General features: G+C 32.4%; 1 protein-coding gene across 2 annotated transcripts in view; it reads right to left on the bottom strand.

Moving 5' to 3' along the window:
* Nucleotides 1–5,753: 5,753 nt before the first annotated feature.
* LOC111713070 (potassium voltage-gated channel subfamily B member 1) overlaps nt 5,754–16,862 on the bottom strand; it is a 26,319-nt gene continuing 15,210 nt past the window's right edge. For both annotated transcript variants that reach the window (XM_023487861.1, XM_023487862.1), the window contains 3 exons: nt 8,427–8,540; nt 7,064–7,096; nt 5,754–6,092 (listed from right to left, as the gene is read on the bottom strand). In XM_023487861.1, coding sequence (XP_023343629.1) covers nt 6,029–6,092; nt 7,064–7,096; nt 8,427–8,540 — 211 coding nt within the window. In that variant the 3' untranslated portion in view covers nt 5,754–6,028. The remainder of the gene's footprint in view (nt 6,093–7,063; nt 7,097–8,426; nt 8,541–16,862) is intronic.

Here is a 16,862-nt window from a genome sequence, read left to right as displayed (position 1 = left end):
CAGTAATCTTATGTCCCAGGTACTCAATCTCGTGTTGTACAAAACTACACTTATCCAGGTTCAACACTAATCCGTTCTGAACCAGGAGCTCTAGGACAACCCGGAGATGCTCGATGTGGAGTTTCCTGGTCCGACTGGCAATCAGGACGTTGTCCAAGTAGATGAAAACAAAGGGTAATCCTCTAAAGATCCTGTCCATCAATCGTTGAAATGTTTGAGCCGCATTTTTCAGTCCAAACAGCATATATAAAAACTCAAACAATCCAAATGGAGTCACAATGGCAGTTATACAAATATCTGCCTCACTCATGGGAACCTGATTGTAACCCTTCGCTAGGTCGAGTTTGGAGAAAAACTTGCAACCTCTTAAATTGTTTGTAAAATCCCGAATGTTAGGGAGAGGATACCGGTCTGGTCTGGTAACATTGTTTAAACGGCGGTAATCGCCGCAAGGACGCCAGGATCCATCAGATTTTTGAACCATATGTAGAGGTGAGGCCCAAGGACTATCGGAGTGACGGATAATCCCTGCCGATTCTAATTTGTGGAACTCAGCTTTAGCTTGTGCTAATTTAACTTGATCCAAACGGTGGGGGGCGAGCATATAACGGTTCTCCTTCTGTTTCAATCACATGTTCAACGTTGTGCTCAGGGAGTTTACCAGGTGTTTGTGGATTCTAGGCTGCCGTGAACTCATCCAGGAGAGAGGCAACATCAGGGGCGAATTTACACAAAGAGGCAAAGGTGGAATCGGATGGAGAAAACCTAGGCGGTGCAAGAGGTTCGAAGGAGAGATTTTGAAGAACTTGGCGGTTCTTGGTGTCGACTAGGAGGTCAAACTCTGCCAGGAAGTCTGCTCCCAGGATTGGTTGGTCCACGCCGGCAAGGAGGAACTGGAACTGGAAGGAACCAAACTGTAGAGGAATCAATCTGGAACCCCAAGCTTTAGTTGGCCGTCCATCAGCCATTAGGAGGCGGGGGCCTGTCGGTGCAGCTGAGGAACGATGAGGAAACACAGATCTTGAAGCTCTAGTGTCCACTAAATAATCACCGTTTGACAGGGTACACAAGATAATGCCGACGGGAAGGCTGTTTAATTTTTCCTCCTCCCGTCGGCTCTGGCGTTTCCCTGGAAACTGCAGGACCAAAACGTTTGTAGAAATAACACTCAGAGTACTCGGTTGGAGTTTCTTTCTGGTCCGTCATGATGCTCGAATGTATCACTTAATGTTCAAAGTTTAAGAAAATCATGAAACTGGATAGCGTTTAACTGTATGTTCAAAGTCGGGGGTCACCAATATAGAGGATGTGAGTCAGACTCTAATAAAAATGCATAAATAACTTCCAGTATATATATATTTCTTATAACTTATTACTAGAGGGTTCAGAACTAGAGTAAATATCGAAATCACACGTGAAGATGTTTATCAGTACTATGCCCCGTATCCGTATCCGTTCTATCTCATTCTATTGAATCTTGTGGAACTTGTTTAATGCGGCCAGGCATCGTCTTCCACAATATATTAGAGGGGAATTTAATGAATTCTCGGTATGAATTTTTTCAGTCCCTTTCAGCCTGAAAGGGAGTTCAAAGTGTACAAATCATGTAAATGTTCACAAATTATATGTGCAGTAGAGTGCATTAATACAGTATGTTTCCTAGATTATTCATTTCAATTTTGAATTTTTCAAAGCTCTTAAATAAACTTTATAATGAATAAGGTGAATAAAAAACATCATTTGATTATAGTTATAACGGAAAATCATCATTTGTAAAGTGAAAGTCTATGTGAAATGATCATTGGTCAATTATGAAACCAGCCTATTTCATAATTTGGTTTTCTTTTAACATTAATTTTAGATTTTCTATAAAATGATATTCCAGGGCCCAACAGGTTATATAGCATAGATATGTGAAGTACACCTGCAGTATGGAAACAGTACAACAAAATGACCGTTTTACACTTTTTTCTTGTAAATTCCCCTCTAATATATATTCTATTCTCTTTGCTTAGGATTGTAAACCAATGAGCCTGCAGAACTCTTGTTTCTCACGCTCGAGATTTGTAGTGATGAATAGAAAGCACAGTTTAATAAAAACTGAAACTTATTTGATGATAATTGTTATAGTAGGAAATTTTACAATGTCGAAATTTAGTTATTACGCGGCATTGTTGACACAGTTTGTGTGTCTATCTATCTATCTATTGATCCGCTTTCGCCTGATGTTCACGGGTTCAATCCCTGCCACACAGTTTTTACTTTTAATCTTATTAAATATATCAAATTCAATCAAATAAAACTGCGTTAAACTTTATAGAGTGGCATGTCGTTCCACAACGGTAGTGATGACCTTTAACAACCTTAATTACTCATAGAGGATGAGACTTGAATTTGACAAACAAATTTTTTTAAATTAACATTTATGAAATTTTTAAACATGAACTGATCTTAAAAAAGGACTTTTTGCTGGTGGTGAGCAGTGCCTGAAAACCTATATTCAACTACATATATACTATTATTAGCTTGTATGAGAGGTTTCTACATGGGTCTGCTACTACTACTTAGAGTTTTTAAGAACCCTTCTTAATAGATACTAGCACTCCTAGTGGTGAGCAGTGCCTGAAAACCTATATTCAACTACATATATTTACTATTATTAGTTATTATTAGCTTGTATGAGAGGTTTCTACATGGGTTTGCTACTAGTATACTTAGAGTTTATAAGAACCATTCTTAATAGATGCTAACACCACTAGGGGTGAGCAGTGCCTGAAAACCTATATTCAACTACATATATACTATTATTAGCTATTATTAGCTTGTATGAGAGGTTTCTACATGGGTTTGCTACTAATATACTTAGAGTTTATAAGAACCCTTCTTAATAGATACTACCGCCACTAGTGGTGAGCAGTGCCTGAAAACCTATATTCAACTACATATATTTACTATTATTAGCTATTATTAGCTTGTATGAGAGGTTTCTACATGGGTTTGCTACTAATATACTTAGAGTTTATAAGAACCCTTCTTAATAGATACTACCGCCACTTGTGGTGAGCTGTGCATGAAAACCTATATTCAACTACATATTTACTATTATTAGCTTGTATAAGAGGTTTCTACATAGGTCTGCTACTACTATACTTAGAGTTTATAAGAACCATTCTTAATAGATAATAAGACCACTAGTGGTGAGCTGTGAATGAAAACCTATATTCAACTACATATATACTATTATTAGCTTGTATTAGAGGTTTCTACATGGGTTTGCTACTACTATACTTAGAGTTTATAAGAACCATTCATAATAGATGCTAGCACCATACACTAGTGGTGAGCAGTGCCTGAAAACCTATACTTACCTACATCTATACTATTCTACATGGGTATCCTACTATAACCTGATGAGGTGGGTGGCGAGAATTGAAGAAAAGCAAATTAAGGTGGTGTTGATGAAGAATTAGAGGGGGGTTGAGGAGAGGAAGGGGAAGGGGGAAGCGGGAGGAGGGAAGATGAAAGGGGGGACTGGGGGAGGATAAGTAAAGAAGGAAGCACGTAAAATTATCTCCAACGGTGTGATCCTGTTTCTATTGCAATATTTTAAATTGAATTTTAATCTCTCATTTAATATCAATCAAACATTATAAACCAAGGCATTTTAATCAAGACCTTTAGTTTACCATGTTTTCAGAACAACTTTGTCTAGCATCCAATTTTAAAATAGGATTTGCATCTTAGATTGTTGTAGAGGCCCTAAATATTGGAAATTATTTTGTCCAAGCGGGGCGAAAAGTGTCAAAGCTGGATGAAAAGTGTCCACTTGAAGAAAAAAGTGTCCAGGCGAGGTTAAAAAGTGTCCAGACGGGATGAATAGTGTCCAGGCGAGGTTAAAAAAAATGTCCAGGCGGGATGAAAAGTGTCCAGGCGAGGTTAAAAAAGTGTCCAGCCGGGATGAAAAGTGTCCAGGCGAGGTTAAAAAAGTGTCCAGGCGGGATGAAAAGTGTCCAGGCAGGATGAAAAGTGTCCAGATGTAAAAAAAATGGAAATTTTAGAATATGTTAATAATTTTGCAAAAAGAAAACATTTATTTCAACATTTTTATAATGTATTTTACATCAACATACACATATTTATATAAACCGGGGTTTCTACAATAAATAAAAGAAATAATTCACAAATACAACAATTATAACTTTAATAACATTCTTTTATTTCCTCAAAATATATTATTAAACAATTATTTCAGAAACAATAAAAAATATTAATATGGAGACTTTTCTTAAAGTTTATTTGAATTCTTAAAAGTGGAAATTAATTAAGTTTTGATATGTTTTTAGATCAGAGCAGCCTTGCTTAAATGAAAGTATTTCAAAATTATCAAAATTGAGATAATTTGCTCAACTTTCGGTCATTTGCCATTACAAACCAAATCTTAGGCTTTTTTCTAACTGATGAGGGTTTTTAGAAACTTTATTGAACAAAAATCTACAGGGCTTGAAACAGATAATGTACATAGTACAGGAATAGTACAGGAATAGTACAGGAAGTGTACTGCACTAGTTGTACACTTGTTTACATTTAGACATAAATTTAACATCAAACATATATATTATATATAAACCTATCAACAAATTACAAATCTAGAAATAATATTACTTAGACAGGACACATTTGACTGGACACAAGGAGAGGGTCTAATTTAACGACTTTGCAACTGTTTTTATTTCATGTTCAAATTCAGAAAAAAAAGGTAAAATTTACAATCTAAGGTTTGAAGCTAACAATGTTCATTTTACTTCAGTTTAACCAGAGGAGCACACAAACTTATTAAAAGCAATGTGAATTCATGAACAGAATGTTAGAATTATAAATATTTGTGAGATATACCTAATGATATTTTTAATTTTGACAATTTTGATTATATGAGGGCAATTACTCAAAATTTCTGCTCAAAATCCAATAATTATTTTTGAACACCATGAAAATTCGCAATAAAAAATGTCAAGCGCATTTTCGAAGTTTGTACGGAGGCGGCCCTTTTATTCCAAGTGATATTATTTCTAGATTTCTTTTTAAATTTTTATCTTGAAACCACCAAAAGATTATAGATGAAAGATTGAATTTTATAAAATATCTTAGTGCATTATTTTTCAATTTTACTTTCAATTTATTTTAAAATGAATTTCACAGCAAAATTTTGTAAAAAAAATCATATTTTAGACGATTTTTTTGATATTTTGAAAATACTTTTGAATATTGCTCGAGCCCCCACCTCCATGTTTTAAGATTTAAGATTTAACATCAATTTTTAACAAATTTTCAGACAACCAAAGCAATGTTTTTAATAATAATTCTAAAAAAATTGCACTTTAATAAATAAACAATTTAAAGCTGTTAAAACGATCATTTTCTGTAACTAATTGATTGATCGCTGTTCAGTCAATTGATCACAGGGTTAATCAATTGATTATTGTTATTGTCATATAAGATTATAATAGATCGTTATGTTGATCTAAACAATTGATCACTGCTTGATATTTTTGTTAAGGTTTAACCAATTAATTGCTGTTAAATAAATTAATTCCTGTTTAATTAATTAATTGCTGTTTAATTAATTAATTGCTGTTTAATCAATTAATTGATGTTTAATCAATTGATTGCTGTTTGATCAATTAATTGCTGTTTAATTAATCAATTGCTGTTTAATTATTAATTGCTGTTTAATCAATTAATTTTTGTTTAATCAATTAATTTTTGTTTAATCAATTAATATTGTTTAGCCAATTAATTGCTGTTTAATCAGTATTGCTGTTTAATCAATTAATTGCTGTTGAGTAACTTAATTGCTGTTTAATCAATTAATAACTATTGGAATGTGATATTTCTATTTTTTATTTGAATGAATGTTTAACGAATGAATTGTTTTTAATTTTCTGATTTTTTCAATTGACGGATTTTAAATTGATTGATCACTGTCAAATTGATTGATTGCTGTTAAATTTATTGATCGCTGTTTAATTGATTAATCAATGTTGACAAAAGATTCGACAGTTGTGCCAGCTTCTCCATTAGACTTCTTCGGCATCCTGAAATTGATCAATGAAATTAATCAATGGAATTGATCAATGAAATTGAAAAATAAATTGAAAAAATTAGCAATGAAATTGATTGATAAAATGATCAATTAAACGATTAATGCAATTGAATACTGCAATTAATCAATGAAAAGTCAGTAAATTAATGGGAATGTAAAGGAAAAATGAAAAGGGGTATAGAATGAAACCTGAGAACCTCAGGCATAGAACGATACATATAAGACATTTATTTGATGTTCCTGTCTCGAGAAATTGATGTAAAACTGTGTCCAAATTATACGAATATTAATATATATTTACAATTTTGTATAAAAGTAGTAGGTTTAAACAGATAATAACCAGCAAATACACAACCAATCTCAAAACGATTATACCCACAGGAACCTGAGAATCCCAGGCTTGCTCCTATTATAATTTTTAAATTTTTATTTTGCATTTTTTATAGATATAAGATATTATTAGTACATATAGTCTGTATAGTCCGTATTACGTCACCATAATTTCAGCCAATGGCAGTGAAGTATACTGGTCACATGATTTCCGTCTGTATCACGTGACCAGTATACTGCACTGCCATTGGTTGCGTATTTGCTGAATATGATCTGTTTAAACCTACTGCTTTTATACAAAATTGTATATATATATAGATATATATAAATATTCGTATAATTTTATATCAATTTCTCGAGACTGGAACATCAGAATCATGTCTTATATGTATTGTTCAATGCCTGAGATTCTCAGGTTTCATCCTTTACCCCCTTTCATTTTTCCTTTACAGTCCATTTAAGTCTTAAATTTAGTTTATTATAAATTAAGTTTTCAAAGTCAAAACAAAGTTTAAATTAACAAAATTCTATAGTAAAGTCATATATTAGTGTTTCGAAAAATTAAAAATTAAAAAATGACAATTTAAAATTTTTTTTAAAAAGTCTTTAATTAGATTAAATTATATTCCTTACTTTGAAGCAGGGCCTATCTCTGGATCCACTTTGCTAAAAAAGAAAAAAAAACTTTATTAAGATTAAAAAAAAATTTTAATTTCATTTATCATTACCATACTTAAAAAAAATTAAGAACATTTATCCTGATAATCTATGATTTTAAAATTCAATAATAACTATATGATTTTTTTATATTTTTTATAGTTGCAGAAAGGATTTATTTTCGACAAAAACGTTTCACACTTACAAATCATTATTTTAAGATGGAACCAAGGTGTTGATATAACATCCTTCAAGCCTAGTTTATAATATATTTATATAACCATTACTTTCCTCATAATTTAGCGATGAATGAAGATAAATAGGTAATATTATAATTCACATCTACTTTTCAGACAATTTTACTTTGCCAAGACCAATTTTGCCGACGAAACATTTCTAGCCTATGTTATGGATGTTTTGTAGGCAAAATTGGCCTTAAATACCATAGGTAAAGTAAACTTAGTAAACTTTGTAATTATCAGAAAAAAAACAGTTTTCACACAACACAGTTATATTGTCTTTTGAGATGAATTTTTTCATGATTTAAAGGAATTTTCTGATATTTCCAAACTTCTGTTCATTAACGAAATTTTCTTATAACTTTCAAACCTTACGTTTATTAACGGAATTTTCTGATTACTTTTAAACCTTTATGTTTATTAACGGAATTTTCTTATATCTTTCAAACCTTCGGTTTATTAACGGAATTTTCTGATAACTTTCAAACCTTCGGTTTATTAACAGAATTTTCTGATAACTTTAAACCTTTCGTTTATTAACGGAATTTTCTGATAACTTTCAAACTTTATGTTTATTAACGGAATTTTCTGATTACTTTTAAACCTTTATTAACGGAATTTTCTGATAACTTTCAAACCTTCGGTTTATTAACAGAATTTTCTGATAACTTTCAAACTTTACGTTTATTAACAGAATTTTCTGATAACTTTCAAACCTTTCGTTTATTAACGGAATTTTCTGATAACTTTCAAACTTTATGTTTATTAACGGAATTTTCTGATAACTTTCAAACTTTATGTTTATTAACGGAATTTTCTTATATCTTTCAAACCTTTGGTTTATTAACGGAATTTTCTGATAACTTTCAAACTTTACGTTCATTAACGGAATTTTCTGATATCTTTCAAACTTTATGTTTATTAATGGAATTTTCTTATATCTTTCAAACCTTCGGTTTATTAACGGAATTTTCTGATAACTTTCAGACCTTCGGTTTATTAACGGAATTTTCTGATAACTTTCAAACTTTACGTTTATTAACAGAATTTTCTGATAACTTTTAATTCTTCCTTTACAGAAGTTTCTTACTGCAGATTACCTGGACATATCCTTCATGTTGAACCCTTCCTTCTTCTCTCCCTCCGCCTCCCTCTCCTGCTTCTTCTGCATTACCTCGTTCCGCCATATTCGGTTCTTGTAGTTTGTCGCGAAACTGAACATTTGGCGCATATAAATTATTGTTCATAAATTGACTAAATTAATTCTTTCTTAATATTTGGAGACGTTTTTTCTTTTATACTTCAGCTCTTTAACATTGACGAATATTCGATTATTTGAATATTTGACGATTTTTTGGTTTTTAATTACATTTGGCGACATTGTTTTTGTTAAACTATGGCCGGTAAACATTAGATGTTTTTAACATCTGCTAAAAGTGCTTTATATTTCTGTAGATAATTTGACATCTATTAGTTTTTTTTCTGAACAATATTTTTTCATTTGAGCAGTGTCAAAGAGGATATAGGGAAAGTTTAATGGCCGGAAAATTTGGAAATTTTCTTTAAATTTTGTTCAATAAGTCAGGGGTTTATCCGACTAGAAAATGAGCTCTTGAACAGCAGTTTAAATGTATTGCCCAGCAGAGGTAATGGCAGGAAAAATTTAAATTTGGTAATAAATAAGCCTTCGCGCATTGTTCCCGCCTTTTTTTTTAACACATGGAGAGATTAATTCTCGATTCAAAATGGAGATTTTATTTTCCCTCATTATATAAAACCCAATTTTGCAACGGATTTAAAGAAAATTAATATGTTTCTGTTAAAAAGATTTGTTCAATGATCTTGAAGGTGAAACATATTTCTTAATATAAAGGGTCGTCTGCTTGAACATAACTTTAAGTGAACCTCCATTTGTAAATTGGCTTTTCTGAATCCCAATTGTTGACTAATAAAGGATTACATTAAACTTTTTGAAGATGTTCTATGGCCCTAAATGATCAGCTAATTGCTTAAAAGGTACTGTTGTGAATCAGACCTTACCATCTTTGCATGGAGGGTTGCTTGAAGTTAGCTTTATTTCAAGATCAAGTGTTTTAACATTGAACAGTAAAATTTAGTAAACAAGCCATTTAATATTATTTTAAATATTTAGTTTAAACATATTTTTACTCTGTAAAGAAACCATTAAACTGATTTTCCTCAGATTTGAACAATGTTATAACAAGGATTTGTTCAAAGCCCAAAAGTTTAATATTCTTCTCCAAATTGAAATTTTAATAAAAAAGTGAAACATGAATATTGGTGAAACATGACAATAGTTAAAGGGAATGTAGACGTAAAATTAAGTGATCAAAACTACACTTCCAATTCACAATGGTACCCTCTCAACCTTAATCTGTTCATGGACGACGGAAATATCCTTCTTAATAAGATCCTTCTTTAGCTGAACATTGGAAACCATGTATGGTGACGTCATTTGCATTTAGAGTAAAGTTTATCTACACTCAATTTTCAGCCAGATAAATAAGGATATCTCCGTCGTCGATGATTGCACAAAAATCTAAAAGGTACCATTGGGATTCGGACAAGCCATTCATTTAGATTAGAACGCCGACATGTTTCTTTAAACAGATTGTTCGCGAAAAATGAAAGGGGGTATAGGCTTAATGCGATAAAAAGGCGCTTTAGATCGCTACTAATCTTACTTCTATCTGTTGCGTCTATAAGGAGAAAATTGTTAAAGACGTCGCATACCGAATAACTTAGCGTCTATATTATTTTTTCGCATTAAGCCTATACCCCCATTCATTTTTCGCGAACTCTCCCTTTAACCTAAATCAACTGTTTTTTTTAAATTTAAACTTTTTCTTTTGAAAACAAATTTTAAAGTTTGCAGAAAGTAGCACAGTTTAGACTTTCAACATTTTTATTAATATGTTAAGTAATCATGATTTTTCTATATCAATTAAGTCAAAATTGCCAAAAAAAAACACAGTCAATTTTTAAAGTTGCGAGACCAGTCCCTTGAAAGCAAGTTTAAAGCTAAATCTAATTAACAACCAAATTTGATTTACTAACTTCAGATTATATGACTATACATATACATAACTATATATGCACAATACACACAATCAATGCGCACAGGGAATTCCATATAATCGTCTTTGATTTACGCAGCATTTATTCAGAACTTGCAGAAAATAAATTTGTTGCAAAAAATGTCTCGAGTTGAATTTTTTACATTGTTTCTACCATTTTTGTTGCATGAGTAACATATGAGGATACATTATGTATTACCCCTAAAATTTTGTTCAAAATTGAACTTACCGTAATTTTGAAAAAAAGCTTACAAAACGGACATGTTTATTTAATTCGAAAAAAATGTTTATCAAAACTTTCGCTATTTCGATTTAAGAAAAAAAATTGATGATTACCAAACTTAAAAGCTTTTAACCTCAAATATATTACCATGTTATTTATTCTTAACTGATTGATCAAATATTGGATATTAGCTATTTCTAACAAAGCTTGTTACATATAGGGTAGCACTGACTAAGAAACCCTACGGTTTTGTTTGAAATTAGGAATATTTTGTTTTAAATTATTAACATAATTTTAAGAAAAGCTAACACGTTTTTACATTCCAACCAAATGTTCATATTTTTTAACAAAATATTCGTAATTTTGAAATACGATGTTAGGGTAACAGATAATGTGTAAGATATAGCAATGGACAAAATTACAACATTTTTGTTACCTGCATGACTCCATCAAAACTTCATAAATTTTAACAATTTTTGGGACAAAGGACAATATTTAAATATATAAATATATATAGAGGTTGCATTTGAAAAGGATGTCGTAATTCCTTTACACGTCTGGAGAAATAAATAAAAATATGTTCAATCATGATATTTTAATGACAAAAGACTTTTAACTTAGTTTCAAGTCTCACGCACCTCTGACCCTTTAGTAAAAGTAAATTCAACCCAAGGGTGTAATGCAAGGAAAGTTAATTGCGGTCGTGTATACTCTGCGTACACATTAAAACCAGTTCTCTTTGGGTGGAATTTGTAAACAAGAATAGATGCATCAGTGTTCGTTTAGCATCCGAGGAGGTTAAAAGCATTAAATTTTGATAATTTTGATAATTCACATAATAGTTTCCTATGACCAGAATGTTTCATTGATTTTTTTTTATGTGAAAGATGGATCCCATGTCAGGCTTTGACATCCGTCCTGTGTTTACATTACCGCCCAGAGACAGTACACTGCAGTACAAAAGATGTGTACACTTCTGAAATAACTTTCCTTGCAATACATCCTTGATTCAACCTAAAGTCTGACCGTGTCAACCTTGTTGCACCGGATAGTCCAATTGAGTGTCCGCTTTATTTACCCAATTTGTCCGGGCGATACAGTACAACCGGAAAGGTTGACCCGGCTCGGAAATTCAAATGTACTACGACTGCCCATGGTGTACCCCCAATTCAGGAGCTGCACAGTGGTACCCTTTACAAAACTTTATGAGCAATAATCAGGAAGATAACACGTGATAAACCCACAAAGTAACTTTATAACTCACTTGAAACTATTCTGCTCTCATTTTCAGACAGAAAACAATATTTATCTCAGATGGAGGTGTCTTAATGCCTCGGCTTTTGATTATACCATACTAACTGACTTTATTTTTTTTTATAGCCATAGACATGTATATTTTAGATCTGTAAAGTACTTTTAACCTTGGGATCTCTGTGGCAGGGTACGGGGTTATGATTCTAAAATATCCAGCTTTGAATTAAAGTTCCTTGAAACCAAGTTGACAGTGTGTGCCCTAGATACAATTTTATATTTTCTAACTATTTAATTTTTATAAAAATGCTGATTTAAACATTTTGCTTATTCAGACCTCTACTCGATCCTCCTCTCCAATATAACGCTGAGCTGGACTGCTTTACAATACAGGGTGTTAAACCAGAATAAATGTAAATTTTTCGTCTTGTGAATAAGTATATATTACGAAAAATAGGGGTATCTAGGTACCATTGGTGATTTACATATTTCGGTAAACAGAAATAGAAATTTTATAAAATTTTAACATTTTTTCAAAATTTGAGATCAGAATAATAGAGACCTCAGAGAGTTGCCTTAAATTTTGTATAAAGATAGATACAAAAAGTTCTCATATTCTATCAATACGTTCTTATATTCTTTAAAAAAGTTCTTATATTCTATCAAAAAGTTCTGATATTCTATCAAAAAGTTCTGATATTCTATCAAAAAGTTCTGATATTCTATCAAAAAGTTCTTATATTCTATCAAAATGTTCTGATATACTGTCAAAGATTTCTGATAATCTAAAAAAAAGTTCTGATATTCTAAGAACAAAATCTCATGTTTTTTTATATTTGTTCCGACAGTGCACAATGTGTTTCTCAAACATGCTCAATGTTTACCTCTATTTATTCAAGAAAATGTTTATGAAAATGTAACCTGGGGCAGTAGGGCATAGGACAGGCCTTAAAGGGACTGTGAGCATAATTACAAGTGACCGGCCGCCAAGCAAAGAGGGAAATTCCCGTTCTCTGGAGCATGCGCGTAACTCCTTTTGGCTTCTACCTCAGGGTTATTGTGAACCAAATACTAATAAATCTTGAAAAGACAACATCTAGTGTCCTATCTGTTATTGTTAATGAATCTATACAGATGATGCTGTAATAGTGTAATATTTTACATTAAAAACGGTCTCCGAAAATTTTAGAGAAAAAATTAATATTAATATTTTTAAAACTGAAAACAGGTTGCAAGCAAAGTGTTCAACATAAAACGCGTTTTTGTGGATTAATGAGAATAAGTTCCACAACGTTTAGTCGAAGGGTTTCAGGGTACATTTGTGAATTGGATGAAGGGTCACTTGAAATTACGCTTACAGTCATTTTAATCAGATGATTTAGAAAACTATAAGATTTGAAAAAAGTATTCAATATCAAATAAGTAGCAAATAACATCAGAAAGAAAGTATATTGTGAATAGCATGATATTTCATAGTAATTGTATGCTCCTTATGTTTCATTCAAAGTTAGAAATAAATAACTTAACAAATATCTTCTCAGCGTTTATTTGTATTCTAACACAATTTTATTCTATACTAACATCAGGCTAACCTATGCTAACATTAAGTTAGTCTGAACCAACAGTTAACTTAAACTAAGATCTGAAGTTAGCCTACCCTCACATTAAGTTAGCCTATACTAGCATTAAAATAGCCTGATACATAACATTAGGTTAGCCTAACATCAAGTTTGACTAAACTGACATCAAGTTAGCCTGAACTAACATTAGGTTAGCCCATGCTAAAATCAAACTAGTTAATCACTAGCATTAGGTTAGTCTAAACTAGCATAAGGTTAGAACAGAAGCACGGAAAGGCAACCTCTAGTAGGATGTAGAACAATTAATGTCGGCATGTTCCATATATAGTTTTTCGTTTATGAATTGGATCATTAAAATTTTAAAAACTTGTATACTCATTGTAACGAAAATCTTTAGTTGAAAATCTCCCAATAAAAAAGTAATATTGCGGTGGGAGCTGATGCATTTGCAATAACGCTTTATTTGAGATTTGCGAAATTTCAGAACTATGGCAAGAGACATAAGGAACATAAAATTTTAAAACATTTACAATTTGTCACTTTAAATTAGCTATCTCTCATAATTAAGCATAGAAATGTAGAAGTTTTGAGTATGGTATTGTAGATAAAATTAAAGATTAGCAATTTTAGAGGTGTTAGGCATTTTTCCGAATGCAACTTGCAAGTGTCAATTTTACAAATTGCAACTTTCCAAATGTACAACAGGTAATGTTAGGCCTTCCGATGCTGCAAAAAGGCAGAGAGCTGCTGCTAGGATGGGCCAGGGGGCCGAGCACTGCAGCTAAACAGACTTGGGAAGTTGCGGCATGGGAAATTGCACATTTGGGAAATACCCTTGGGAAATTGCAGCTAGGGAAAATATCTTTGGGAAAGTACCTAGCATCAACTATCAACTATCATAACTCTATCATAATATCATAACAGCCTGTTTTGTTTATGAACAATATGTGCCACATATATGTGCATAAGTTAGGGAGCTAAATTCTTCAAATTAAAAGTTGCCACTGTGAATGATTAGTCTATGCATGTAAGGCCGGGCAGGCGCTAAAGTTTTAGCTAAAGGCAAATCAAGAACACGGTTTTAAATACACTAATTCATCATAGCACCATGTCAGATAAGAGCCTAGGCTTCAGTAGAAGTAATATTTCCATTTACTGATAGCGTCGATCGAAGGACTCATAACTCTAATTGGATAATAAGATAGATAGAAAGATAGATGTTACTGCCATACTATTTCTATTTGTTCAGAATAGACAACAAACATATGACTGAACCCTGATTGAATCAGGCGCTAATGGACTCGGCATACTAGAGTGACTCTCACCAGTGGTATCCAGAGTAGCTCTGGACCTGCTCAATTCGGATCTGGGAGGGTCCCGAGCTACTCTGGATAGCACCAGTGAGAATGTGCAGGCTCTAATCTGGTGCTCCGATGAGACAGTAGATATATTCAAACCAGTGAATAAAACTGGTTGATTATATTTGAAAGAAAAAATCTAGCTGATGAATGATGATGAAGATAGATTAACAAGTTTCAAGTTCCGAGCATAATTAAGAGTTTAATATAATAGACCAGGCTCTCAGAGTGCTTCAGAAAAAAGGCTTTTAAAATATAAACAGAAAGGAATTAAGTCTTTGCCACAAACTCAAATTTTCTAATCGCTATATCTTTGAAACCTGATGGTGTAAACCTTTGATATTTCAAACTTAGAAAGGAATTGAATCTTATCATAGTCCGATTCAACACTTCACACTTTAAACCTGTCACTTATCATAGTCCGATTCAAAACTGCACTCTTTAAACCAATCACTTATCATAGTCCGATTCAATATACTAGCAATTTAAACCTGTGACTTATCAAAGTCCGATTCAATGCTGCACACTTTAAACCTATCACTTACCATAGTCCGATTCAACACTGCACACTTTAAACCTGTCACTTATCAGAGTCCGATTCAAATTTGTAAACTTTTAACCTGTCACTTATCATAGTCCGATTCAATACTGCAAACTTTAAACCTGTCACTGATCATAGCCCGATTCAACACTGGACGCTGCAAACCTGTCACTTATCATAGTCCGATTCAATACTGCACACCTTAAACCTGTCACTTATCATAGTCCGATTCAATGCTGCACACTTTAAACCTATCACTTACCATAGTCCGATTCAACACTGCACACTTTAAACCTGTCACTTATCAGAGTCCGATTCAAATTTGTAAACTTTTAACCTGTCACTTATCATAGTCCGATTCAATACTGCAAACTTTAAACCTGTCACTGATCATAGCCCGATTCAACACTGGACGCTGCAAACCTGTCACTTATCATTGTCCGATTCAATACTGCACACCTTAAACCTGTCACTTATCAGAGTCCGATTCAATACTGCACACATTAAACCTGTCACTTATCATAGTCCGATTCAATACTGCACACTTTAAACCTGTCACTTATCAGAGTCCGATTCAAATCTAGCGCTTTAAACCTTATCAAAGATGAATTGTTTGAAGCTAAATGATTAATTATTTTCAATTGTGGTTTCTGTGGCAAGGACGAATATTTACAGAATTCAACATTTTTTTGTTGGAAAGACGACAAAATCAGATGCTAAGTTTGAAGCGGACATGTCTACCTCTGTAAACTCTGAGAGCAATTTAACTCTGTAGATAAATTGTACAGGGTTACCCACAAAGAATGAGATTGTAAAGACGACCTGAAACTCTTGAAGTTTGATGAAATCAAGATTAAATCAAGGTCTCTACTTAATATTTATTCTTTCATTGACTTATTTTATGTTTTTGCAAAGTAAGAAACTCTGAATATATACTTATCAGCCGGTATTAATTCCGTACAGTCGTCTCTGAAGTCTCATCCTTTGCGGGTCCCCCTGTATCTCCGAGGTGAATAAAATGCATAAATTATAATTCCTTGAATCCTCAAGTCTACTACACTTTAATCATAGATTAATAACATTATAGATAGGACACTAGATGTCAAGATTTAAGGATTTTCTTCCACAATAGGCAGAAGCCCGAAGGAGTTACGCGCATGCTCTCTGTCTGTCTTGTAATTTAACGCGTTATGCGCTTCTGCGTCAGATTTATTGTGAATGTAAGAACCCCTAATTCTTGAAAAGACGACATCTAGTGTTCATCTGTATTGTTATTAATCTATGACTTTAATATTATAAATTCCATTTCCTTTTTCTAAATTTTTATTCCCTTTCTGACTTCATTTTCTACAGATTTTGCTTCTTTCCAAAATAAATACTTAAAATAACTAAGCATAAATAACTAAAAATATATACTAATCAGCCGGTATTAATCCATACAGTCGTCTCTGAAGTCTCATCCTTTGTGGGTAACCCTGTATCTTA

This window comes from Eurytemora carolleeae, unplaced genomic scaffold (genome assembly GCF_000591075.1).
Source record: "Eurytemora carolleeae unplaced genomic scaffold, Eaff_2.0 scaffold1159, whole genome shotgun sequence".
Taxonomy (NCBI): Eukaryota; Metazoa; Arthropoda; class Copepoda; order Calanoida; family Temoridae; genus Eurytemora; species Eurytemora carolleeae.
This window is presented reverse-complemented; position numbering and strand designations above follow the sequence as displayed.